The 25,341-nt window shown below is 46.0% G+C and overlaps 1 protein-coding gene across 3 annotated transcripts in view; it reads left to right on the top strand.

Moving 5' to 3' along the window:
• The window catches only part of ADAMTSL3 (ADAMTS like 3), a 344,500-nt gene extending 325,756 nt beyond the window's left edge, over nucleotides 1-18,744 (top strand). For 2 of the 3 annotated variants that reach the window (XM_036072905.2, XM_036072904.2), the window contains 5 exons: nucleotides 3,412-3,595; nucleotides 6,546-6,750; nucleotides 11,230-11,330; nucleotides 16,598-16,812; nucleotides 18,606-18,744. In XM_036072905.2, the coding sequence (XP_035928798.2) occupies nucleotides 3,412-3,595; nucleotides 6,546-6,750; nucleotides 11,230-11,330; nucleotides 16,598-16,812; nucleotides 18,606-18,712 (812 nt within the window). In that variant the 3' untranslated portion in view covers nucleotides 18,713-18,744. Of the gene's footprint in view, nucleotides 1-3,411; nucleotides 3,596-6,545; nucleotides 6,751-11,229; nucleotides 11,331-16,597; nucleotides 16,813-18,605 lie in introns of those variants that run through there. The other variant, XM_078078809.1, reaches the window with a different exon arrangement.
• The last annotated feature ends 6,597 nt before the right edge of the window (nucleotides 18,745-25,341 follow it).

Genomic DNA, 25,341 nt, shown 5'->3' with positions numbered 1-25,341 from the left:
GTAAAGACTAGAGTTTATTCCTGTTTCCCCAGCACCATTGGTTGAAGAGACTGTCTTTTCCCCATTGTATATTCTGGTTTCCTTTGTCATAAGATAATTGACCATATAAGCATGGGTTTATTTCTGGGTTTTCTGTTCCATTCTATTGATCCAGCTGTCTGTTTTTGTGCCAGGATCATACAATGCAAAGAATGCAACTCGACCACGTTCTTACACTATACACAAAAATGAACTCAAAATGTATTAAAGACCTAATTGTGAAACCTGAAACCATAAAAATCCTGGAAGAGAGCACAGGCAGTTGTCTCTCTGACATTGTCTGTAGAAACATTTTTCTAGATATGGATCCTCGGGCAAGGGAAACAAAAGCTAAAATAAACTATTAGGACTACATCAAAATACAAAGCTTCTGCACAGTGAAGGAAACAATCAACAAGACAAAAAGACAACCTACCGAATGGGAGAAGATAGTCGCAGATGACATATCTGATAAGGGGTTAATATGCAAAATATATAAAGAACTTATACAACTCAGCACCAAAATAACAAATAACCTGATTAAAATGGGCAGAGGACTTGAGCAGACATTTTTCCAAGGAAGACATACAGATGGCCAACAGACACATGAAAAGATTCTCAACATCACTCCTCATTAGGGAAATGGAAACCACAGTGAGGTATCACTGCCCACCTGTCAGAATGGCTAGAATCAAAAAGACAAGAAATAGCAAGTATTGGCGAGGATGTGGGGAAAAAGAAACTTTTGTGTACTGTTGGTGGGAATATTGGTAAATTGGTACAGCCACTATGGAAAACACTATGGAGGTTCCTCAAAAATTTAAAAATAGAACTACCATATGGTCCAGTAATTCCATTATTGGGTATTCATCCAAAGAAAATAAAAATAGGAATTTGAAAAGAAATATGCACCTCTATGTTTATACCAACATTATTTACAATAGCCAGGATATGGAAGCAACCCAAGTGTCCATCAATAGATGAATGGATAAAGAAGATGTGATACACACACACACACACACACACACACACACACACACAATGGAATATTACTCAGCCATAAAAAAGAATGAAATCTCGCCATTTGCACAATGTGGATGGACCTAGAGGGTATAATACTAAGTGAAATAAGTCAGACAGAGAAAGACAGATACCATATGATCTCACTCACATATGTAATTCAAGGAACAAATTAACAAAAAAAGAAAAAATAAAAATAAAAAAACACACTTTTAAAAACAGAGAGCAAATGGATGGTTACCCATAGGCTGAGAAGAAGATTGGCCAAACATATGTCTGTTGAGGAACTTATATCTAGAATATATAAAGAACTTCTACAAGTCAACAATGAACTCTCCCCTCCCCCCCACAAAACAACAGGCAAAACACTTGCACAGACAGTTCACAAAAGAAGATATACAGATGGCATCAGGGAAATGACAATTAAACCCACAAAGAGATACGATTCCATGCTTACTAGAATGGTGAAAACTAAGACTGACAACGCCAGATTTGGTTAAGGACGTGAAGCTACTGAAACTCGTATGCATTGGTGGTAAGAGTGTAATCTGGTACAACCACTCTGGAAAACTGTGTGGTAGTTTCTAAGAAGGCTAAGCATGCACCTACCTTTGATCCAGCAATTCCACTCACAGGTATTTACCCAAGAAAAGTGAAAACTTGTTCACAAAAAAATTTGTACAAGAATGTTCACAGCAGCCTTCACTTCCTAATGGCCACCCAAAGGAGAATAGATGAACTATGGTATATTCATATGATGGAATATTATTCAATAAAAGAGAATGGGCTATGCACAGTAATACAGGTGAATCTCAAAAATGTTATGTGAAGCAAGTGCAAAAGAGTACATGAATGAAAGCCAAGAGCAGGTGACACTAATAATGGGTACTGATGGAAATGAACAAGGAATTGCCTGGGTGGGGGAGGGGAACTGATTAAAATAATTCAGATGAAAATAATGGATTAAAATAATTAAAGATTAAAGTTGATCAAATTAGGAGGAAACTTTCTGGGAGATGAAGTGTTTTATATCTTGCTGTGGTTCATGGTTACAAAAGTAGATACAAGTGTGAAAACTCATAAAACTGCACACCGGATTTCTGAGCATTTTATTGTATGTGAATGACACCTCAATTAAAACAAAAACCACACATGTTTTTAAAGAAATATATGTGTTTTCTGCCTTGAAGTGTGGCATAGTAGAAAGAGTTAGATGTGGAGTTTGACGGTCTTGGGTTCTAGATGAAGGACCTTGAGCAAGTCACTTAGCTTTTTCCCACTTCTGCAAATAAGACTGGTCTAATTCACAGGATGGCCATAAGGATTAGGTGAAAAACTGATGGCCAAGTATCTAAAATTCAGTACCCTTCACCTGGGAAGTTCTCCATAAACCCAGCTATTTAAAAAAAAAAATGGTTTCAAATAAACTGTAATCCTGGGGGCCCAACTAAAAATATGTACAGTTCTGCATTGCAGAGGATGCCATATGCAACTTAAGACAAAAATTCAGAGATCAGAAGGAAAATCTGGAAAACAGTAAGTTAAAGAAATCGCCTGCTCTGTGAGGGCGTCTGTGGACACAGCTGGTAGCTGTCAATTACTTGTGATTGTGACGGGAAAATCTGGCACCTTCTGTGGTCACACAAATCTGTCATCATCGTGTTGTACCTCATCTTTTTACCAAGTGTCAAAAAGGAAGGGAAAGGCTGTTTGGAATGAAGACTGAAATTAAAAAGCCATAATTACTGGAGGTGGTCAGCTTCAACTTTGCTAAAGGAAACTCTCATTTTTACCTTCCCAGATGTCTCCATGACAAATTATTTATGCAGTTCCAGGAGTAAGCTGAAGTTTAGATAAGAATTAATGGAAAAGTAAGAATGGAATGAAATGCATTTTTAACCTCACTGCTTAATCCCTGGTCCCTGCTAAACGGCCTTTCATTTCTCCGCCTGGCCCACATTTGAGAAATAGAACCTGTGAGAGCATCCCCTGGAGACACCCTCCTCTCTCGTCCTCTTGGCTCTGCTCGGAGAATGCTGAGGAGCCAGCCCACTGCACGGAGCACCTCCTCCCTCTTTCTGGGATTTTTCTGGCAAGTCCAGCTGGCCTCCAATAGCACCTCTCCCAGACTGTGGTCCAAGGGCCCCAAGCTGGCCACCATTCCCACCAGTGAGGACAATAAGTCAGTGGAGGAAACATGAAATGTAAAGGAGGCCTTCCACTAGGTGACGGCGTACTCTCCGAGTGCTTCTCAAAGAAGCAGATGGGCAGCCAACCAGAAAACAGCTCCTGGTGGTCTGTGGCCATGTCCCTTCCAGCCCCATCATCATATCTCATTCAGGGCTGTCATGACATTTCATTTCCTTTCTGCAGAGCCTTTTTGGGAGCTCGGTAACTGGACACATTGTTCTGCCACCTGCGGCCACTTGGGAGCCCGAGTCCAGAGACCCCAGTGTGTGATGGCCAACGGGCAGGAAGTGAGTGAGGCCTTTTGCCAACACCTCCCGAAGCCGCTGGCTGGGTTTCAGCCCTGTAACATCCGGGACTGCCCCTCAAGGTACGTGTGGTCACTCTTCGTATCAGTACCAGGTTTTTGCTCGGGTTAGAAGGCAATTTGGAAGGTAATTTGGATTTCCCAATGCAATCACTGTGGTATGTACAGTGTGCACTCTGCATCGGGCATTCTGCTAAGTGCTTACGTGGACCACTTCACCATCACCTTGGAGGTACATGTTGTTAGCTTCCTATTTCACAGGTGGGAAAGCACCCTGAAGCTGCCCAGTTACAAGGGCCAGAATTCAAATCGAGATCATCTGTGTTCAGAGCCTCTGCTCTTGACCCCTACCCACATCTGTTTCCTACACTCACAGGGCTATCTGGTCCTTAGTAGAGCTGGTCCCATGGGTTTGCCTCGAGATGGCGCAGAGGGCCAGCATCACTGGAGGTCCCGTTCAAAATGCCATTCCTTAGATTCCACCCCAGAGGTCAAAACCATTCATAACCTTTCTAGGTAATAGATAGAAATCAATAATTTAAAAATGTCCAAAATCAAACTCATGATCTCCACCAAACCTGGTCTGTCCCCAGGCCTCCAGATCCAGTGACTGCATCCCAGACGCCCCTGTTTCTCTCACTTCCATCCATTCTTGTCTAGTTCCTCCGTTCCCCTGGGAGCTCACACCATCAGGTTCCTCATGTGGACGGCTCCAGGATCCTCCTGATTCCTGTCTCCCTCCCTAGAGTGCTCATCCCATGTGTAAACAGAGTCGTCTTTGAAACACAAATTCACTGAGATGCCTCTTTGTTTAAAACCTTTCAAACACTTTGACAAAGGCCAAAAATCCCTAGCACTGGGAGCACATCTGTCTCGCTCATTTTGTTCACCCCGGTGTCTAAACCAGGGCCTCACACACACTAGTGCTCAGTGAGTATTTGCTGCCTGACTGAATTCTGGAGCGAGAGAACAGAAGTCCCTCCGGGCTTGTGCCTCAGGCTGCCATTCTGTCCCAGCCTGGTTATCTGATCTCCACTCCATGCTGTCTTTTTGTCTCTGAGATGTGTCTTTCTCCCAACTCAGAGCCTTTGCACATGCTGTTCCCTCTGCCTAGAACACTGTTCCCTCTCTTTCCACTTAGTTATTTCTGTTCATTTCTTTTCAGGGAAACTATCCCTAACCTTCCCCTCCAAGCTCAGCCAGGCCCCTGTGCTGTATGTGTTTCATAATTTGTTATCATTCATGTTCATAGCTCTTACCATGGTCTGTCTCACGCTAGACTGTCCAGCCCAAGAGGGTAAATCCACAGCTGTTTGCAGAACACTTTATTCCCAGCACTTAGCACAATCTCTGCCCCCATTATGCACCCTCCACAGATATGTGTGGAGTGAACGAATGAATGATTGAATCACAGAGTCCCTAGCAGGTAACTGACCAAATGGCACCATAATCCCCAGTAAAATAAAATAAAATAAAAATAATAATAACAGTAGCATTTCTGGAGCACGACTGTGAGATGGATACTTCGTTAGAGAGTTCGCTGCCCTCGCTCAAATGCCCACACTAATCTGCTGACTGGGCCTTGGAGAGGAGTAGGAGACAGGGTCACCCTGGCAAACAAAGCAGATACCTGGGAGCATGTTCTCGCAAGGCTGTGGCTGTTGGTGGCTGACACGTCTCTCGGTACCCGTCCTGTGCTTCAGAGGAAGGTCTGCGCTGAGTCATCTGTCCCTGGAGAAGCAGCGAACTGATGCTACAGTAACTCGGGGGAGCTGGTTATGCCAATTCTTGATTCTTACAAAGTGGAAACAAATGTATCGGCTGCCGTGTTTATTACATATTCTCCAGCTGTGCACGTGCCTAGGATGAGCGGCCATCTACTTTCACACCTACGAGAGACACCTTGAGGTCTTGTAACCCTAGGGCTCTCGCACTGAGGGTCCTTCATCTCTCTATGCTGTGGACGCCTCTGGTTGTCTGGAGAAGCCTGGGGATCCCTTCCCAGGATGAGGGTTTTAAATCTGTAAAATAGAATACATTCGATCACGAAACCAGCAACATTGAAGTACAGCATCATCATGTTGAAAAATGATGATACGGTAATAGATTTGCCTCTCTGTTGATACACTAATATCGAGCAGTATGTTAATTTTGAAGTGGTGATAAATAACTTTTTGAGATGCCTTCCACAATTGTAAGGTCATGTAAAAATATCTATGGTCTCCATTGGTAACAAAATCACAGACAGGGCTAATACTACTGTATTTTCTGGCTGACATTTTTATAACTAAAGGAACGCTACATTTCACTTGTAGCTCAATGACAACGAAGAGGTAATTCTTTGCCCGCCCAGGTCCGCGGTCTCTTGGAGCACCCTAGAGCTCAGGTTAGGAGCCCCTGCTCGGTAGGATCCCAGCAGAGCTTGAACATCCTCCGTGATAGAGCACTCAGTATCCCAAAGGTGTCCAGCTCCGAGCGTTCTCTGTCATGAAAGTGGGAACTTAGGGTCAGATAAACCCAGAATCCAACCCCAGCTCTGTTGGCTTGTGGTTATGTGACCGTAACCGACTTATCTACCCCTTTGGACATCGGTTTCTTCCCTACAAAGAATGGGAATAACATGTAAATATCTCCCAGAGCAAATAGCACATAGGTGCTTTAAAAATATTTTCTTTCCTTTGGTTTCAGTGAGCTGCAATCCACCTTTTTGAGATTTCCACCTAATTTTCCCCTAGCTGTGCTCTCTGGGGCCCCGCAAGTGCCAGCTCTCATATCCTTGCAGACGGCCCGACCCCACCCCTGTGTTCCTTGTCTCTCCCTGGTAATTCTGTCGCTCCCCTGAACAAAAAGGAAATCTGAGAAGAGAGCCAGGAGTTATCGGCGCTGCGGTTCATTCCCCTCGAGACATGTGACAGCCCCCAGACGGTCACAATGTTAGGATCGATGTTCAAGACACTCCCTGCAGGGGCTGACATTCCGGTCCTCACTGAGCTGCTGTCGTTTTTATTCCCAGGTGGTTCACGAGTGCGTGGTCCGCGTGCTCTGTGTCTTGCGGTGAAGGGTCCCACAGTCGGCAAGTGACCTGCAAACGCACGACAGCCAGCGGCGCCAGGCAGGTGATGTCTCCGAGAGCGTGTGCTCCCAGGGAGCGGCCTCCGGGAAGAAGGCCGTGTTCCGCTCATCCTTGTGGCCAGGGGGTCGTTGAGCCAGGGGGCCAGGTACAGCGGACAAATCTAGTGCTTTGACAGTAATGTAATCATATGTTTTTCTTTTTTTTTTTTAATTTGGGGGGAAACATCTGATTGATCTCTGAAGCGAATGGATGTGTCTGACCTCAAGGATTAGATCTGGAAATCACGGTGTCTCTGTCTCCCAATATAAAGGTGAACCAAAGTTGGATTCTTTGAATAGAGTAGCTCAGTGACAGAAGTTCCACGATTGGCTGGTCTGGGGCAGAAGGAGTAAGAGCAGGCTTCGAGAAGGGAGCAGAGGATCATTAGTAATATGGGCACAGAAGTCTCATAGCCCGTATCCCAAACGCCACCTTGAACAACATTATAAATAAAAAATATTTGGGAAAAAAAAGTTTAAAGAAATGTCTAGGAACCTAATTAGTCTACTAGGGCTGCCCTGTAACAAAATACCACAGACTGGGTGCCGCGGAGAGCAAAAATTTATTTTCTCACAGTTCTGGAGGCTGGAAGTCCAAGGTCAAGGTTCTGTCAGGGTTGGTTTTGTAAGACCTCACTTTCCCTCTTAAAGACAGCTGCCTTCTCACTGGGTCCTCACATGGGCTCTTCTCTGTGCAGAGAGAGACTGAGAGAGAGAGAGAGAGAGACTTCTGGTGTCTCTTCCTCTTCTTGTAAGGACACTATTCCTGGCAGCTTAAGGCCCCACCTTTATGACAGCATTTCACTGTTAATACCTCCTTATAGAACCTGTCCCCAAATACAGTCACAATGGGGGTTAGGGCTACCACATACAAATTTTGAGGGGACACAGTTTGGTCCATAACATTCCGCCCTCTGCCCCCCTCCCCTAAATTCATGTCCTTCTTGTATACAAAGTACATTCATCCCATCCCAATATCCTTAGAAGTCTTGACCCATTCTGTCCTCAATTCAAATCCAAAGTCTCACCAAATGTCATCTAAATTAGGAATGGGTAAGAAGTGAGCCGTCCTGACGCAGAATTCCTCTCTCCCTGTGAACCTGTGAAGGCAGACAAGTTACATACTTCCAAAATACAGTGATGCAACAAGCAGAGGACAGACGTTCCCTTTCCAAACCAGAGAAATCAGAAGAGGAAACGTGCGGTGGGTCCCAGTCAAGTCCAAAATTTAGCAGGACTAATTCCATTAGATCCTAACACTTGGAGAATAATCCTCTTTGGCTTGACGCTCTGCCCTCCAGACCCACCAGGGCAGCGGCATTGCCCCATGGCCCTAGAGAGCAGCCTTTCCCACGTGGCTCTTTGGAGGGGCCCTGCTCCTGAAGCACTAGGCAGGGCCAGCGGGGCCCGCGGAAATCGAGGGAACAGCCTCCCCTCCCCTGGGGCCTGTCCTAGGAGCAGCATCCCTGGTGAGCTCTGAATCTGGGGTCGTTCTTCCCTCTTCCTGAAGGATAAAGCATGTTTGCAGCTGAATGGCTTTATCCCATCCTGTAGAATCCACAGTTTCTAAAGCCTTCCTTAACTGGGTCCCTTCAGTGTCTCTCCTGGTACAATCCTATCTCTATTCCTGGCTTCTGCTGGGATGGCTGATTAACTCCATGGGGAATCTCCTTATGGAGTGATTGTCCAGCCACACCATTCGTGTTCCTTCCAGAACATACTTTCTCATTCTTTGAAATATGGATGGACTGAGAATTTTCCGAATCCTCCAGTTATGATTCCTTTTTGTTTAATGATTCCTTCAGTTTATCTGTCCACTCATGTTCTGCTGTAAGCACTAAGGGGAAGCCAGGTGGCACCCTGAACACTTTGCTTAGAAATCTCCCCGGTGAAATATCCAGTTTCATCACTTGCAAGTTCTATCATCCACAAAACACTAGAACACAATTCGGCCAAGTTTTTGCCATTTTATTTATTTTTTTTTTAAGATTTATTTATTTATTAGAGAGAGAGAAAGAGTGTGAGTGGGGGAAGGGGGGGAGAGGGAGAGAGAGAATCTCAAGCAGACTCCCCAGTGAGCACAGAGCCCAACTCGGGGCTCGATCTCATGACCCTGAGATCATGATCTGAGCTGAAACCAAGAGTTGGAAGCTCAACCAACTGAGCCACCCAAGTGCCCCAAGTTTTTGCCATTTGAGAAGGACGATTGCCTTTCCTTCAGTTCCCAGTAAGCATGTTCCTTACTTCTACCTGAAACCTCATCAGAGTCCTCTTAAATGTTCGCATTACTAACAACGTGCCCTTCAAGGTAGTCTAGCTTTTTCTGGCATGTACCTCAAAACTCTTCCAACCTCTACCCATCACCCAGTTCCAGAGCCACTAACACAGTTTTAGATATTTGTTCTAAGATTAGGACCAAAATCTATATATCTGTATTAGCCAGGGTCCTCCAGGGCAACAGAACCAATAGGGTGTTGGGGTGTGTGTGTGTCTGTGTGTGTGCATGAGTTAATGAGTTAATGCAGTTATGGAGGCTGACAAGTCTCAAGAGCCGCAGGGTGAGTCAGGAAGCTGGAAGATCCAGGACGGCTGAGTGTGTCATTCCAGCTCAGAAGCCAACAGGCTACAGACCCAGGAAGAGCCAGTGTTTCAGTTCAAGTCCAAAAGCAGGAAAAAGCCAATATCCCAGTTCAAAGACAGTCAGTCAGGAGGAATTCCCTTTTACTTGGGGAGGAATTCCCTCTTCCTTTTTTGGGGCCTATTCAGCCCATCAACTGATTGGGTGAGGCCCACCCACATTAGAGAGAACAATCTGCTTTCCCTCGAGTACTGATTTAAATGTTAATCTCCTCCAGAAACATCCTCCCAGAAGCGCTTGGAATACTGCTTGGCCACATATCTGGGCACACCATGGCCTAGCCAAGCTGACACATAAAATTAACCAAAACAGAACCCGTAAAGAGAAATAGAACACACTGTTGAAACACGTAAAGAAAAAGTAGGACAAATAAAGGTATTCTCCGTACTGTAAAGATGTCTGCTCCCTTAAATGAACTGAAACATGTAATAGAATTCCAACAAAGGCTACAGTAGAATTCTTTTTTTGGAACTTAAGGTAATTCTGACATTCATGTGGGAGAACAAATGAGCACAGGAAATTTTTAGGAAAGACAACTTTTAGAGGGGTGGACAGACCTTCTTTAGCTGGTGTTATCTGATGTAAGTAAAATAATGTAATGTTGGTGCAGGAGTAACCCTGAGTCATGCAGTGAAATGAGAGGACAGACCCGTGTTAAGTGGGTTTAAAGTTCAATGGTAATTAACCAAAACGGAAGAATCGTTTAAGAAAATAGTGTTAAACTACAATAGGTTTTTTAAAGAAATTAGAGAAGATCTAAATGAATGGAAAGACATCCCATATTTATGGATCAGATCACTTAATGTTAAGCTGACCATGCTTTCCTAATTGATCTACAGATTTAACACAATCCCCGTAAAAATCCCAGCTGGATTCTCTGCAGAAATTGACAAGCTGATCCTAAAATTCATATGGAAATATAAAGGACCCAGAATAACCAAATCAATCTTGAAAAAAGAACAAGGTTGGAGGGCTCCAACTTGTTGGTTTCCAAACTTACTACAGAGCTGTAGTAATCAAGACAGCGTGGTGCTGACAGGGGACAGACATATAGGTTGCTGGAATAGAATTTAAGGTCGAGAGAGAAATTTCTAGATCTGTGTCAGTTGGTTTCATACAAGGGTGACAAGACCATTCATTGGAGAAAGAATAATCTCTTTGACAAATGGTGCCGGACAACTGGATATCCACACACACAGAAAAATGAAGTTGGACCCTAGCTTATGCCATATGCAAAAAATTAACTCAAAGTGGATCAAAGACCTAAATTTAAGAGCTAAAACTATAAAGCTCTTGGAAGAAATGTAGACATAAATCGTCATGCCTTGGATTAGGAAATGGTTTTTTAGATATGACACCAAAAACACAAGCTACAACAACAAAAACAGATACATTGGGCAATGTAAAAATTAAAAGCTTTTGTGCTACAAAGGACGTGACTGGGAAGGTGAATGAAAATAGAACCAGTGTGATGGGAAAGGCCTTTTCAAGCATTAAACAGAGTATAAGGAAAAATTAATATGTATTATGACTACATGAAAATGTAAGAACCCCATGTCAGAAAAAAATTTTTTTCTTTAATTGAACTCACCTTAACTCACAGGCCTCCACTTATGCTCAGAGCAGGAAAACCCAAAGTTGGCAGTTGCTTATGGTTTTAAGCAATGTCATTTCTGGACCGAAGCCCTGTCAATTACAGACTGGCCCCGTCCTTTTCCCTTCTCCCCAGAGATGGTCTAAGTTTCGGGGGGCTGGAGGGGGAAGAGGAGGAGGAAGATGCTCAGGTATCTTCCTGGCTCTGAGGGAGGGCTGTGTGGTCCTGAGAGCTGCACTCCCATCCTCCCTGACTTCCCCTGGGGACCACCAGCCCCCCCTCAGTGCATGACCTTGGTACCAGGGCATGCGTGAGCTCACAGGTTGTTTATGCTGCGCTGTGCTTCTGTTCCAGTGTCCAGCACGTTGCCTGGGTCGCACTGGGAGGATGCAGCGGCAGCATGCAGTTTGTCAACATCACAACAGCTCTGACCCCCGCTGTGATGACAGAAGGAGGTACTCACTCGGCCCAGAGCCCTCTCTTGCCTCAGTCCGTCGTTGTGACTGCCTGAAAATGGGATGACTTCTCCTGTCCCCTGCCTTTCACAACTGACAGTTCCTATCCAATGATGATTTCTTATAGTACCATCCTCGACAGTATACATTATACTGAAATATTAATTAATATGCACTACTATAATTACAAGTTATTTGGGCATTAAACATATTTAGAGAGGGACACCCCAAAGAGAAAAAAAGTAGCATTGAGGACAGATATTTTTCCCTCTATATACAAAGCTGGTCAAGCCTAATGATATTTAAGTTTACAGATTAAGTCTTCCTAATGTTTTCAGTGGATTGCTATATTCCTCTGTCTAGAAACTGTTTTTTTTTTTTTTTAAGATTTTATTTATTTACTTGAGAGAGAGCATGAGAGAGAGAGAGCATAGAAGGAGAGGGAGAAGCAAACTCGCTGCTGAGCAGGGAGCCCGATGCGGGGCTCGATCCCAGGACCCTGGGATCATGACCAGAGCTGAAGGCAGACGCTTAACCAACTGAGCCACCCAGGCACCCCTAGAAACTGTTTTGATGAAGATCTTCCCACAGCGGTGTAGCAGAGAATGAAACAAGCTTTTACCTCGCAAAGGGGCTTAAACTCGAAAAGAGTTTGCTTTTCTCTTGTGTAGGAGTCAAAGCTGGTGCTCGGTTTGGGGTAGAGGGCGTTGTTCCATGAGGTCACCCTGAGACCCGGGCTCCTTCTGCCTGGCGACTCCGCCGTCCCAGAGGAGCGCGCCCCAGCCAGCAGGACGTGGGGAGAGAGCCAGAAAGCACACTAATGAGGGAATGTGGAATTCTCCCACTCTCTTCCTGTGTGACCCGGGCTACCCAGCCTTCTGATCTGCAAAACGGGGTATTACTGTCCACGTAAAATTATGGTTGGGAGGTTTCGAGTAGTTGGCTTAGTGTGAAAGCACCTAAGCAGCCTGGGTCATAGAAGATGCTCGAGATATGGCTCCCTTTCCCTCCTCCCTACCCGGAGTGTTGCCAGAGAAAATGAGATGACCTTGACAGTTGGCTCAGTTTCCATTTTGAGCCTTCAGTAGGGTTTGGCAATGTAGAATCTTCTGTGTTTCCTATTCCCCACAACACAACTCAAGCCAGAACTATTTTCCTCAAGTGGAAAATGGAACTGCTGCCCTCCTTCTCAATAGACAACCTAGTTTTGTCTTTTGCTGAGGAGATAGAGACCACACACAGACTGACATGGATCACCCCAGATGTTTCACTTTGCATTCTCAAAGATAGACTTCCGACACAAACGCGTATGTGGACTGAGCTTTCTTTTTTAACATACTTGATGTACTTTTCCGAAACTTGCTTTTTCTCCTTATCAATACATTATAGACTTTTTCCCCATCTTAGTACCTAAGATTCACTTTGCTCTTTTTCATTGTTGGATTTAACATTATTACCTCATTCCACTGCTCATGGACATTTAACCTTTTCATGAACATTATATGGGTTTTCAGTCTTTAAAAATTTTGCCCATCTGCAGGGTGAAAAATTACATCCTATTGTAATTTGTACTTTTCTGATTACTTTTTTTTTTTAGAGAGAGTGAGCGAGGGAGGGACAGCACATGCACATGCTCGCAAGCAGAGGGGAGGGGCAGAGACAGAGGGTGAGAGAGAATATTAAGCAGATTCCCCCTCAGCGTGGAGCCCAACACAGGGTTCAGTCTCACGGCCCTGAGATCATGACCTGAGCCCAAATCAAGAGTCAGACGCTCAACCGACTGAGCCACCCAGGTGCCCCTCTGATAACTTTTTATATACCTTTTGGCTCCTTGTAATATTTTCTCAAACCCATCTACATTTTTTCCATCTCTACCACAATTACCTGTAGCCAAGCCATCCCAGCCTGAGCGGTCCTTTCCAAAATCAAATCTGATCATACCACCACCACCACTTTAGAGACCTCACTTGCTCTTTGGAAGAAGGGTGACCAAAGTCTGTAATGTGACCTAGAAAATGCCACACGGTAAACACTTCCCTCCCTTTATTTATTTATTTTTTAAAGAATTTATTTATTTATTTTTAGAGAAGAGAGATTAGAGAGAGAGGGAAACCATGGGGGAGAGGCAGAGGGAGAGAGAGAGAGAATCTCAAACAGACTCCCTGTTTTTTTTTTTTTTTTTTTTTTATTTTATTTTTTTTAAAGATTTTGTTTATTTATTTGACAGAGAGAGATACACAGCGAGAGAGAGAACACAAGCAGGGGGAGTGGGAGAGGGAGAAGCAGGCTTCCCACAGAGCAGGGAGCCCGATGCGGGGCTCGATCCCAGGACTCTGGGATCATGACCTGAGCCGAAGGCAGACGCTTAACGACTGAGCCACCCAGGCGCCACCAAACAGACTCCCTGTTGAGCGAGGAGTCAGACATGGGGCTCGATCCCACGACCCCAAGACCACCACCTGAGCTGAAATCAAGATTCACACACTCAACCAACTGAGCCCCCCAGGCACCCCTCTTCCCTCCCTTCACAGCCGCATCCCAAACCTCACACCCGCTCACTCTTGGCGCTCCAGCCACGGTGTCCTTCCTTCAGGACCCACACTGGACGTGCCACATGCTTTCTAACCACTGGCAGCGAAAACAAGAAGCAGAAATATAGTGGAGAGGATAGAAGCATGGAAGGATCTATCAGGAGGCTCAATACATGGCCAAATGGGGCTTTAGAGAAAGAGATGTGGGGGCTCCTGGGTGGCTCAGTCAGTTAAGCGTCTGCCTTCGGCTCAGGTCATGATCCCAGGGTCCTGGGATCGAGCCCCACATCGGGCTCCCTGCTCCACGGAGAGCCTGCTTCTCCCTCTCCCTCTGCCCCTCCCCCCTGCTTGTGTTCGAGCTCTCGCTCAAATAAATAAATAAAATCTTTAAAAAAAAGAAAAAGAAAAAGAGATGAACTGAAAACATCAAAATGTTTAAAAGAAATAGAAGAAGAAAGATTCCCTGGGAGGGGCCTGGGGGGCGTGGAAGTGTGCCAGAGAGGGTGCGAATTAGCCGGGGAGCGCAGCACACATACAACTCGGGGCCCCGAGGCAGCGCTTCCAGACACAGGGAGTTTGCTTCCAAAGCGGTGATTCCTCAGAATTATCTGGGACGTTTCTTTACAGTAAGGATGGTCGGTCCTTGCCTGGGACTGCATGAATGGGAATCTTTGGGAGTGGAGCCTGGCCATCTGCATCTCTTTAAAGCTGCCGGGCCCTTGGGATGATGGTCAGGCTCGGAATCTGTCCGCTGGAGTCTGTGGTTGCATCTGGCTGATGGGGAAAGGGGTGGTCTGAGGTAGGAGAGGAGTTCGACTGAACAGCGATGAGACATTGGGGAGACTAGGAGAAACGGGGACTTTGTGCTTTTTGGTGCCGTGTCCGCTTTCATGTTTTAGACAGGAGAGCATGTGAGCCGCGCATGCACACGTGTGCACAGTGCTGGTGCCCAGAGTGTGTCCCCCTAGCTGGGGCGTCCCCGTCCCCAGTCCTGTCCCTGGCCAGGAGGAAGTGAGATGCTCTTTGCTGGACCGACCGACCTTTCTTTCACTAGGTCCTCAATGACCAGCCTCTGGATCTGCAGCTGCAGCATTGGTCTCTAGCCCCCTGTGTCCTCTCCTCTTTCATAAGCTCTGTCGCTCCTTCTGACTTCCCAGTGGCCCTACCTTCCATCAGAACAGAAGGTAGCCGTGTTAGTTAGGGTCCTTTGGGCTGGAAACAACAGAGTTGACTCGGAATGACATGCATAAAAGGTGGGCGATTTCTTATTAAGACGGGACCACCCAACACTTGTGCACAACAATTTGGTATCCTTTTAAAATACATTTTTTGTGTATTCTGTGAATATTCAATTTTTTCAGTAGAAAAAGCTCATCTCTGCATGGGGGGCATGGCTGAGGAGTACTGGGTCTATGCTCGGTTGTCCAAAGCAACTCCACTTTTGGCCGCTAGGATTCATACGCACTGGGGAAAACGAAAGCCCTGTAATTAATAAGCTACCCTCCTCTTCTTTGTAAAATCCTATAGTTTGGTGTGACCCTGTTGTTCAAATAAACCTTTTGATGGCGTCTCCCCCTACTGGCTACTCAGAGTACTGCTTCCAGCTGTTTGTAATAACTTCTCCCTGGAGCAGCTCAAGTTATGACGTTTTCTCCATCTTACTGTATTTCCAGTGGCATTCCTACACTCCTTATAGATCATGTGTGCTGGTAAGGAGCCTCTTACAGGAACACAAAAATGCCCCCAAGAATCCAAAGGGAGAATGCCATCAGACCGCAGGAAGGACTGTGAGCAAGAAATGAGAAGTCATTGGGGGTTTTTTTCCGCCCCCCTGGTCTCTGCAGCTCTCTGTGTTTTGCTTCCTTCTTTGTTATTTTCCTGAATTTTTTTTTTCTAGTTCTCTGGCCCGTGTGGCAGAATATGGCCAGCACTGCTCCAGCCTTCATGTTTACAGGTCTTGTTCCAGCAACTTCCAAATTCCTGGAAGAAAAACAGTTATTGAACCAGCTTGGTGAAGCTAGGGCTGTCTTTCAGTCGCCTGTGGGGTGGGAGACAGTCCCGGGTAGTACAGAGAAATCTCCCAGGACCCCTGCCACAGGGAACAAGGGCATTTTCCCCAAAGTGGGTCCACCAAGCTGGCTCTCTCTTCTAGGCTAAGTATCTTCCAAAGTCAGAGGGCACAAAGTCAGAACTCTGTTCTGTCTGAAAGGGTGAGGAACCAGAGATAGATCCCTGCCCCCAAACAGTCTTCATTGACTCTGACTGTGAGTCATGGTGTGGCCTAACTCTGTTAGAGCGCCGTCCCTTCGCAGACGAGCTCGCTCGCACACACGTTTACTCTCACACCCAAATCTACCCCAGGTGCTTCGATAAACACAACCGAACGTTTGTTAGCAAATCTGAAGCAGCTGATTGTGAGCCATTCCTCTCTTCCTTGCCTAAACTGACCTGCTCCGGCTTATCAGGACAGTGCATCCTTTGGGGTGCGTGTCTTGACTCGGTGTGGAAAGTGAGTGGAAACATGTGGTTTGCTTGCCTGTCCTTGTCACGACTGCGTCCCCAACCACGCGCCGTGCAAATCATACACCTGCTGAATAGGGTCCTAATCCGGAAGCCTTTAGTGTACTGAAAACAGAGTTCGCTGGAAGGCTCATCCCCGCAAGAAGTGACGCCCTGCTTCTCCCGTTTTCCACTGTTTGTTTTTTTCCCTTGTTTTTTCCTTTTTTTCTCCTTCAGACCCACCTTGAGGAGGAACTGCTCGTCGGGGGCTTGTGACGCGTGTTGGAGCGCAGGCCCCTGGAGGCCGTGCACGGCGGCCTGCGGCCGGGGCGTCCAGTCGCGGAGAGTCGAGTGTGTCCGCACGAGGAGCTGCAGACCTGTGGCGGAGACACACTGTGTGCAGAGGAAGAAACCAGCTTCCCAGCGGCACTGCCTGGGGCCCCTCTGTGACAGTACGTAGCCCTCTCAGGTGCCCCCACGGCGGCAGCCCTGCCCCAGCCAGGCCCCGGGGGCGCTCACCTCGCTGGCGTCGCGGCTGACCGGCCATTCGGGACGCAGGGGACATCCTGGGACGTTAGGAGACGAGCAGCTTCGCTGTGGGTGGGCCTCGGCGTTCTCGGTAGAACCGGCTGGGTGTCGGTGGCCCTGGCCCTGACGGACTCCCCTTCTGCCCAGAGGGAGGTCTCGTCTGCTACCATGGGGATTCTTTTCTTTTTTTCCTGTTACTATTTTTTAAAATTTATTATTATGTCCAATTAGCCAGCATATAGTCCATCATTAGTTTTTGATGTCGTGTTCAACGATCCACGACTTGTGTAAAACACCCCGGGCTCATCACCACACGTGCCCCCCTTAATCAAAATTTGACATAGGTGTTTATATTATTATTATAATATGATATTATATATATTATTTATAATATTATATATGTTCATATACACATATATTTTATATTATTATGTATATTACAATCATTATCTTATTTTTACAAAACTTCATCATAAATATATTTTGCTAGGGAGCAGGTCCATCGCTTTTATCAGTTTTCCAAGGGCTCCTCGCCCCCGCTGTTCTCAGCACTGAGAGGACGAGTGTGGGCCAGAAGGGCCGGGAGGCCCGGAGAGCAGGGGGGGCCACTGGGCCTGGCTGAGGAGTGAGCCCCGTGTGCTTCTGGCTCTCGTGCAGGCCGTGCCCCTAACCCAAGCCTAGTGGGGTTGCTTGTCAATGTTTTTTTATTTGAGCCCGGCTGACGCACGACGTTGCAACAGTTTCAGGTGTAAGACGTAGTGATTGGACAGCTCTCTCCATGATGCTGGGCTGCCCACAAGTACAGCTGCGACCCGTCCCCACCCGTCCCCACCCGTCCCCATCTGTCCCCACCCGTCCCCAACCATCCCCACAAGTCCCCACCCATCCCCACCCATCCACACCTGTCCCCATCCGTCCCCACCCGTCCCCACCCATCCCCAACCATTCCCACAAGTCCCCACCCATCCCCAAGCATCTCCACCCATCCCCACCTGTCCCCACAAGTCCCCACAAGTCCCCACCCGTCCCCAACCGTCCCCATCCATCCCAAGTCCCCACCCATCCCCAACTGTCCCCAACCATCCCCACCCGTCCTCATCCATCCCCAACAGTCCCCACCTTTCCCCACCCGTCCCCACCCATCCCCACAAGTCCCCACCCGTCCCCACCTGTCTCCACCTGTCCCCACCCATCCCCATCCGTCCCCATCTGTCCCCACCCATCCCCACCCGTCCCCACCCATCCCCATCCGTCCCCACCCATCCCCAACCATCCCCACAAGTCCCCACCCGTCTCTACCCGTCCCCATCCGTCCCCACAAGTCCCCACCCACCCCCAACCGTCCCTATCCATCCCCACAAGTCCCCACCTGTCTCCACCCATCCCCACCCGTCCCCACCTGTCCCCACCCATCCCCACTCATCCCCACCTGTCCCCATCCATCCCCACCCGTCCCCATCCATCCCCACCCGTCTCCACCCATCCCCACTCATCCCCACCTGTCCCCACCCATCCTCACCCGGCGCTGTCACAGTGCCCCCCCGACTGTATTCCCTGGGCCGCAAATCCAAGCCCGGTTTCTGCCCCTCACTCTGGGATCGCAGTGTAGGCTTGTCATAAACTCAAAGGTTTTTTTTTACTTTTTAATTTTTTTTTAACTCCGTCTCTAATGAGCTGTGTGTTCGATGGATGTCTGGTTTTTTTTTCTTTTTTGCAGGAGGCTGCTCGGACACAGCTCACTACTGTATGTTTGTAAAGCATCTCAGTTTGTGTTCGCTGGATCTCTACAAACAGAGGTGCTGCCAGTCTTGTCGGGAAGGGTAAACCTGTGGCGGGGGTCCTAATGCTGCTGTGAAGACAGAACCAAACGTCAAAGCTCTTTCCCCCATGTAGCTGGTTCAGAAACATGTGATTTCTTTCAGAACTCTAGATTCCGCGTTCAGGGGTCGGTGCAAACTCACCACTGGTGGGACGTCGTCCTGTTGCTTTCCTTGTGGCCGGTTTTCAATCCCAGCTCTTTGAGGTGACCTCTTCCGGGACCATCAGAAACACCGTAGCAGGTGTGCCCTTGCCCTTGGCACCCTCCCCATGTCCTTCTGATCAGGAAACCGCCCAGATCCCCAGTGCGTTGTCACAGGCTGTCCTGTGACATGTAGACCCGCGGAGGGTGGGACGTCCTGAAGACATGAGGGACACGCAGCTGCCGATGACTTCCTCTTCTCTCGAGTTTTGGGGTTTCAACAGGTTTGTAAGGCAGCTACACTTCAGAAGCTCTGGCCAGTAGTAGTTAAGATGGTGTGAAGGGCGCTAGTGCATTTTTATGGGTCCTTAAGCCTGGTCTGTGAGGAAGAGGCCGTCGTTCTGGATGGGCTCATGGCACTGACTGATCCGAGGACCCTGGGGGCGAGGAGGGCGGTGGTGGCATCTTGTCCTTGCTCTCACAGAACCCGGGGACAAAAAGCACAAACTAAATGTTGCTGCCATTTTCACAACCATGGGGATCTATCTGTGACCAAATGAGGCGTCTCGGAAATCAAAGGAGAGGGAAAGTTCACCTTTTCTACTGATTTTGAAGTGTATTCAAAGCTTTCTTTTAAGAGCTGTGAATGAAATTTTCCTAAGCACTATTCTCTTGCACACACGCAGAAAACCGAAGCCTTGTTAGACCTAATTTATGCATAAAATAGTACTCCTGAGGATTTTTTGTTTCAGGATTTGTATTTCTTATAATCCTGAAGATTACAAGAAAGGCATCTAAATAGGAAACCTGGTGGTTGAAAAGAATTGTTTACCGTGAATAATTGTTTTAATTCAGACCGATTTGTCAGTAAATCCAAAGTGAATGTGGCTTAGGCTAGAAGTTACAGGAGGGCTAGGGGTCAGAGTTAGGATTTGGTGAGTAAGTTTAGGGCTCGTTTTAGTTTTAGGATCAGGTGAGGTGAGAGTAGAAGGTATGTTAGGGTTAAGGCGAGAGTTGGTGTTGGCGGTTAGCGAGAAGGCCAAGTTGGGTTGCGTTGGGTCGCATTCAGACCGGGGTCAGTGCTGGTGTTGGTACCGTGTCCGGGTGGAGGGTAAATTGGGAGTAAATTGTTTCTGCTGAAGGAGTCTGGGGCTTGCGTGAAATTGTGATGCTCTGACGCTGATTCGGTTCTGGAGCACGTCCCCTAACATCCCACCGGTTATGGCTTTCGATGGCACACGACCCGAGGGTGCGGCCGTCCTTCCTCCGTCAGCATTCTAGCTGCCTGCGCACACGCTGCCGACAGCCCGGTGGCCACGGCCGCACCTGAGCAGGTGGTGCTGGACCGAGTCCCTGATCACGAAGAAGCGAACAGCGCGTTTGGGCTTTGGATTTGTCTGTGGGCAAGCTTGCTGAGTCTCTCTGCCATATGTTCTGAGCACCGGCTGTCATGTTCTAACTTCAGCCTCACTGACACTTTCAATGAGCACTACTGTACGCGGAGGGTTCGGCGGCCGGGACGGAGGGGGACGGGAAGGGCTCACACAGCCCGTGGGGTGCTGATCATCAGTCACACCTGATTGTGGAGGGTTTTGAAATTAAAAGAAAGATCATTTGTAAAATATTCTCTGTATATATTTATTATATGACTTAAAGGTGCAATATTTTATTTTGTACAGTATGTAATAAAGACGTGGGACATATATTTTTTTCTTATCAACAAAATTTCCTATTAAATTGCTTCACCTTTGTGTTTAAAGGTAAAGTCGCCATCTTTCATTTGCTATTGTACTTTCGTCTTGGTATCGTTCAAGTGACATTCCTGTGTACTGTATTTTACTACTGTTTCTATAAGAGTTAATGTTTCTTTCATGACCCTTAAGCAATTCCGAAATAAATTTACTTTGATTATTTAGCGGCATCCTCATGAATGTGGATGTTATTTGTGTTGTTTCTGGAAGACTTGGCCGTTGTCACCTTGGCTGCCTCCTTGGGAGTCCAGGAGCAAACCTGATGGGCTCGCTGGCTGTCCTATGATGTGTGGGAGACAAGATTCAGGGCGGATCACACAGAGAATCCCTCTGACTCCCTTATCCCAATCATTTACACCCTGGGGACTGTAGTTATTGTCAAGGACAGAGGGGCTGGAAAGAAGTCCCAGATGGACAGCCTGAGACAGGTGTAGAAGTAGGTCATGGTAGGAGAGCAGGAGGTACTAATTGGGGCCATTATGAGGAGTTTAGGGACTGACTTGAGATGTCTGCGCCTGAAGATGTTTTGGCAGCCGTTGGTGAGTAAGCCCTTCCTCTGTGTTCCAACCATGTGTATAGTGCTTCAAGATTGACAGCGAGTCTTTACAGACAACATTCATGTTATTGAACTTGAGATTCCCCTCCATTTGTCTTGGGCCTTGGAGTTTCTAAGGTCATTTGTTGAAGAAAAATCAATCATTGTACAGTTACCTGTGAGACTCTGTTAACCTCATGAGGGTGAGCCACAGGGGAGATAAGCAATCGAACACCTCAGATGTCTAAAAGTGTAGTTTTATCTTCCCTTCCTCCCTCCCTTCCTTCTTCTTTTCTTCCTTCCCTCCTTCCCTTCCTCTCTCCCTCCTCTCTTCACTCCTCCCCTTCCTCTCTCCCTCCTCTCTTCACTCCTTCCCTCCCTCCCTTCCTTCCTTCTTTCCTTCCTTCCCTCCTTCCTTCCTCCCCTTTTTCTTTCTCTTTCTTTCCCTTCCCTCCCTCCTTCCTCTTTTCTTTTCTCTTTTCTTCCCTTTTGTTCTCTCGCCTCTCTCTCTCTCTCTTTCTCTCTCTCCCTCCCTCTCTCCAACTAAGGCCTACATGGGTTACAAGGAGTGGAGAGCATTACCGAGAGAGAGGAAATATGAGAGATGTCATTTCCAACTTGGAGAAATTTCCCTAGGAACTCCCCACTATTTTCTTGGGAGTCTGAAATACTTTGTGATCTTCAGTAACTATGCAAGAATAATGAAAAATCCAGATTCTCCTCTCTAGGCACTAATGTAAGGCTTGGGTCCTCTCAGGTACAGTGTGATGGGGTAAATACCCAAATACTCTATTTCTTACATATCAACTAGGAAAAAGGTGAAAAAGTCATTCTAGGAAAATATAAGGAGAGATAATCCCCAGGCTTTTCTTCGTAATAAACAAAGGATAGGAGAAGTTTGCAACAAGACCTAATTCCCAAGTGCAAAGAGAGGAAAGGTTTCATCAAGGCAGGGATTCCAGCACGGCTCCTCAATTCAGGGTGGTTCTCCTTGTCAAGCTTTGGGCGACATTCCACGGCTCTTTACTGAACCCGGAGCTCTGCCAAGGCGGGAGCATCATCCAGTCCCTGGCATCTAACATATTGTCAGTTGTGCAGAATGACCTCAAAAATTATAAGTAAATTTATCAATAGATGGCGGATGGATGGCTAGATTTGAAAAGACAAACCTAATGAGCCAGGCAGAAGAAGTCAAACTATTTTTTTAAGCTTCTTATACTGAGATGGCTAAGACATATGGAAGAGTTACAAAAGCACCACAGGGAATTCTGGTATACCCTTCACCTAACTTAACCTTAACATGTTACATAGCCAAATACAGTGATTAAAACTCCGAAATTGCTGCTGGCACAAGAATAGACACATAGATTAATGAAACAGAATAGAAAACCCAGAAATGGACCCACAACTCTATGACCAACTCATCTTTGACAAAGTAGGAAAGAATGTCCAATGGAAAAAAGAGAGTCTCTTCAATAAATGGTGTTGGGAAAACTGGACAGCCACATGCAAAAGAGTGAAACTGGACCACTTTCTTACACCAGACACAAAAATAAATTCAAATGGATTAAAGACCTAAATAAGACAACTAAAACTATTAAAATCCTAGAAGAGAACATAGGCAGTAACTTCTTTGATGTTGGCCATAGCAACTTCTTTCTAGATCTGTCTCCTGAGGTAAGGGAAACAAAAGCAAAAATAAATTAATGGGACTTCATCAAAATAAAACGTTTTTGCACAGCGAAGGAAATAATCAACAAAACTAAAAGGCAGCCTGTGGAATAGGAGAAGATATTTGCCTATGACATATCTGATAAAGGGTTAGTATCCAAAATATATAAAGAACTTACAAAAACTCAACACCCCAAAAATGAATAATGCAATTTACAAAATGGTCAGAAAAAATGAACAGACATTTCTCCAAAGAAGACATCCAGATGGCCAACAGACACATGAAAATATGCTCAACATCCCTCATCATCAGGGAAATGCAAATCAAAACTACAGTGAGATATCACACTTCACACCGGTCAGAATGGCTAAAATAGCAACACGAGAAACAATAAATGTTGGCGAGGATGTGGAGAAAGGGGAACCCTCTTGCACTGTTGGTGGGAATGCAACTGGGGCAGCCACCGTGGAAAATAGTACAAAGGTTCCTCAGAAAGTTAAAATTAGAACTATCCTATGATCCAGCAAATGTACTACTGGCTATTTACCCAAAGAATACAGAAATACTGATTCAAAGGGGGCACATGCACCCCAATGTTTATAGCATCATTATCTACAATAGCCAAATTATGGAAACAGCCCAAGTGTCCATGGACTGATGAATGGATAAAGAGGGTGTATCATATATATATAATGAAATATTATTCAGCCATAAAGAAAGAATGAAATCCTGTCACTTGCAATAACATGGATGGAGCTAGAGAGTATTATGCTAAGTGAAATGCCAATCAGAGAAAGACAAATACCATATGATCTCACTCATATGTGAAATTTAAGAAACAAAACAAATGAGCAAAGGACAAAAAAAGAGGGAGAGAGGGAGGCAAGCCCAGAAACAGACTCTTAACTCTAGAGAACACACGGCTGGTGACCAGAGGGGAGGGGGGTGGGGGAGGGGGGAAAGAGGTGATGGGGATGCAGGAGGGCACTTGTTCTGATGAGCACCGGGTGATGTATGGAAGTGTTGAATCACCATATTGTACACCTGAAACTAATATTACACTGTATGTGAACTGGAATTTAAATAAAAACTTAAAAAAAAAAAGAAATCGACATTGGTATAACCCTATTAACTGCAGACTTTATTGGGATTTCACCATTTTCCCACTATTGTCCTTTGTTCTGCCCTGGGTCCCACAGGATCCCACAATGCCATGCCTCTTTAAGGCTCCAAACTGTGATGCTTCAGTTTTCTTGTCTTTCATGACCGTGGCAATTTTGACGACGACACTGGCCAGGGATTTTTTTGAGTGTCCCTCTATTTGAGATGATCTGATATTTTCTCACGTTTAGAGTAAGGTTCTGCATTGTTGCCCTTCTGACTGTGCAGTATCGGGGGGAACATGGTGTCAGTATGTCCTCTTACTGGTGATGTCTACCTTGATCCTTGGTTAAGGTGGTTTCTGCCAGGTTTCTTCTCTACTAAGTTACTATTTTCCTCTTAGTAATTAATATATATGTATTTTGGAGGCAATACTTAGAGACTGTGCAAATACTCTGTTTCTCCTTAAAATTTTGTCCCCTAGTTTTATAGCATCCTCTGGGTTGTGCCTACAATAATTATCATGATGATGTTCCAATGGTGAGTTTCTGTTTTCTTCATTCCTTTTACTTTTGGTAATTGGAATCCTGTAAGGAAGAGTTGTGTCTTCTCTCCCGTTTATTTATTTATATCAGTATGGACTCCAGGTTATATATATACATATAGATATAGATATATAGATATGTATACACATAGACTTTGAGTTAAAATCCAAATATATATATATACACTTAGTTTGAGTTAAAATCCAAACTGTCATTATTTTGTTGCTCAGATCATTCCAGCTTTGCCCATTGGGAGGTTCTTAGATTGACTGCATGTATACTAACCCATGCATGCACACGCATGCACGCACACACACACATCTATTTATTTCTGCATCTGTGAATTCATCCTGAAACCTCACGTCAATCCACACCGTAGGGTCATTACTATAGTCAATACCTTTTTCTTATTTGTAGCTTATTTCTGTGACAGTGAGAAGCCTGGCTCTCATGATCTACAATACATTTTCTCGGTTTCCCATAACCCTGTGACAGAAAAACAATTTAGCAGCTGGATTACAGTGTTTGTGTCAGATGCTTTTAATCTATAGCTTTAGAGAGTTCAGTCAGAACACTCTTTCCCAAAATTACTTAGGTCATCCCTCTCCTCCCACCCTCCTCTGTGTGGTTACGCTTACACTCACCCGTCACGGTCTGCATTCCTTCCCGGGTTCTCCCCGCATCCTGGGGGATGGTGTCTGTAATGTTATGGGCAGTAAAATTGACTCTGTGGTTTCCAGTTCTAAGAGTTATGACGAGTCCAGAGAGTTGCTTACCAACACAGTTTCCTACACAACACTTCCATCACCCCCTAAAATTCCCTTGTCCTGCTTCTCTGTGGCCTTGTGAGATGTATGTGTGTGTTTACCCTTACAAACTGTCAAGCGAT

Source organism: Halichoerus grypus, chromosome 8 (assembly GCF_964656455.1).
Source record: "Halichoerus grypus chromosome 8, mHalGry1.hap1.1, whole genome shotgun sequence".
Lineage (NCBI taxonomy): Eukaryota > Metazoa > Chordata > Mammalia > Carnivora > Phocidae > Halichoerus > Halichoerus grypus.
The sequence above is the reverse complement of the archived record's forward strand: the minus strand, read 5'-3'. Positions and strand labels throughout refer to the sequence as shown.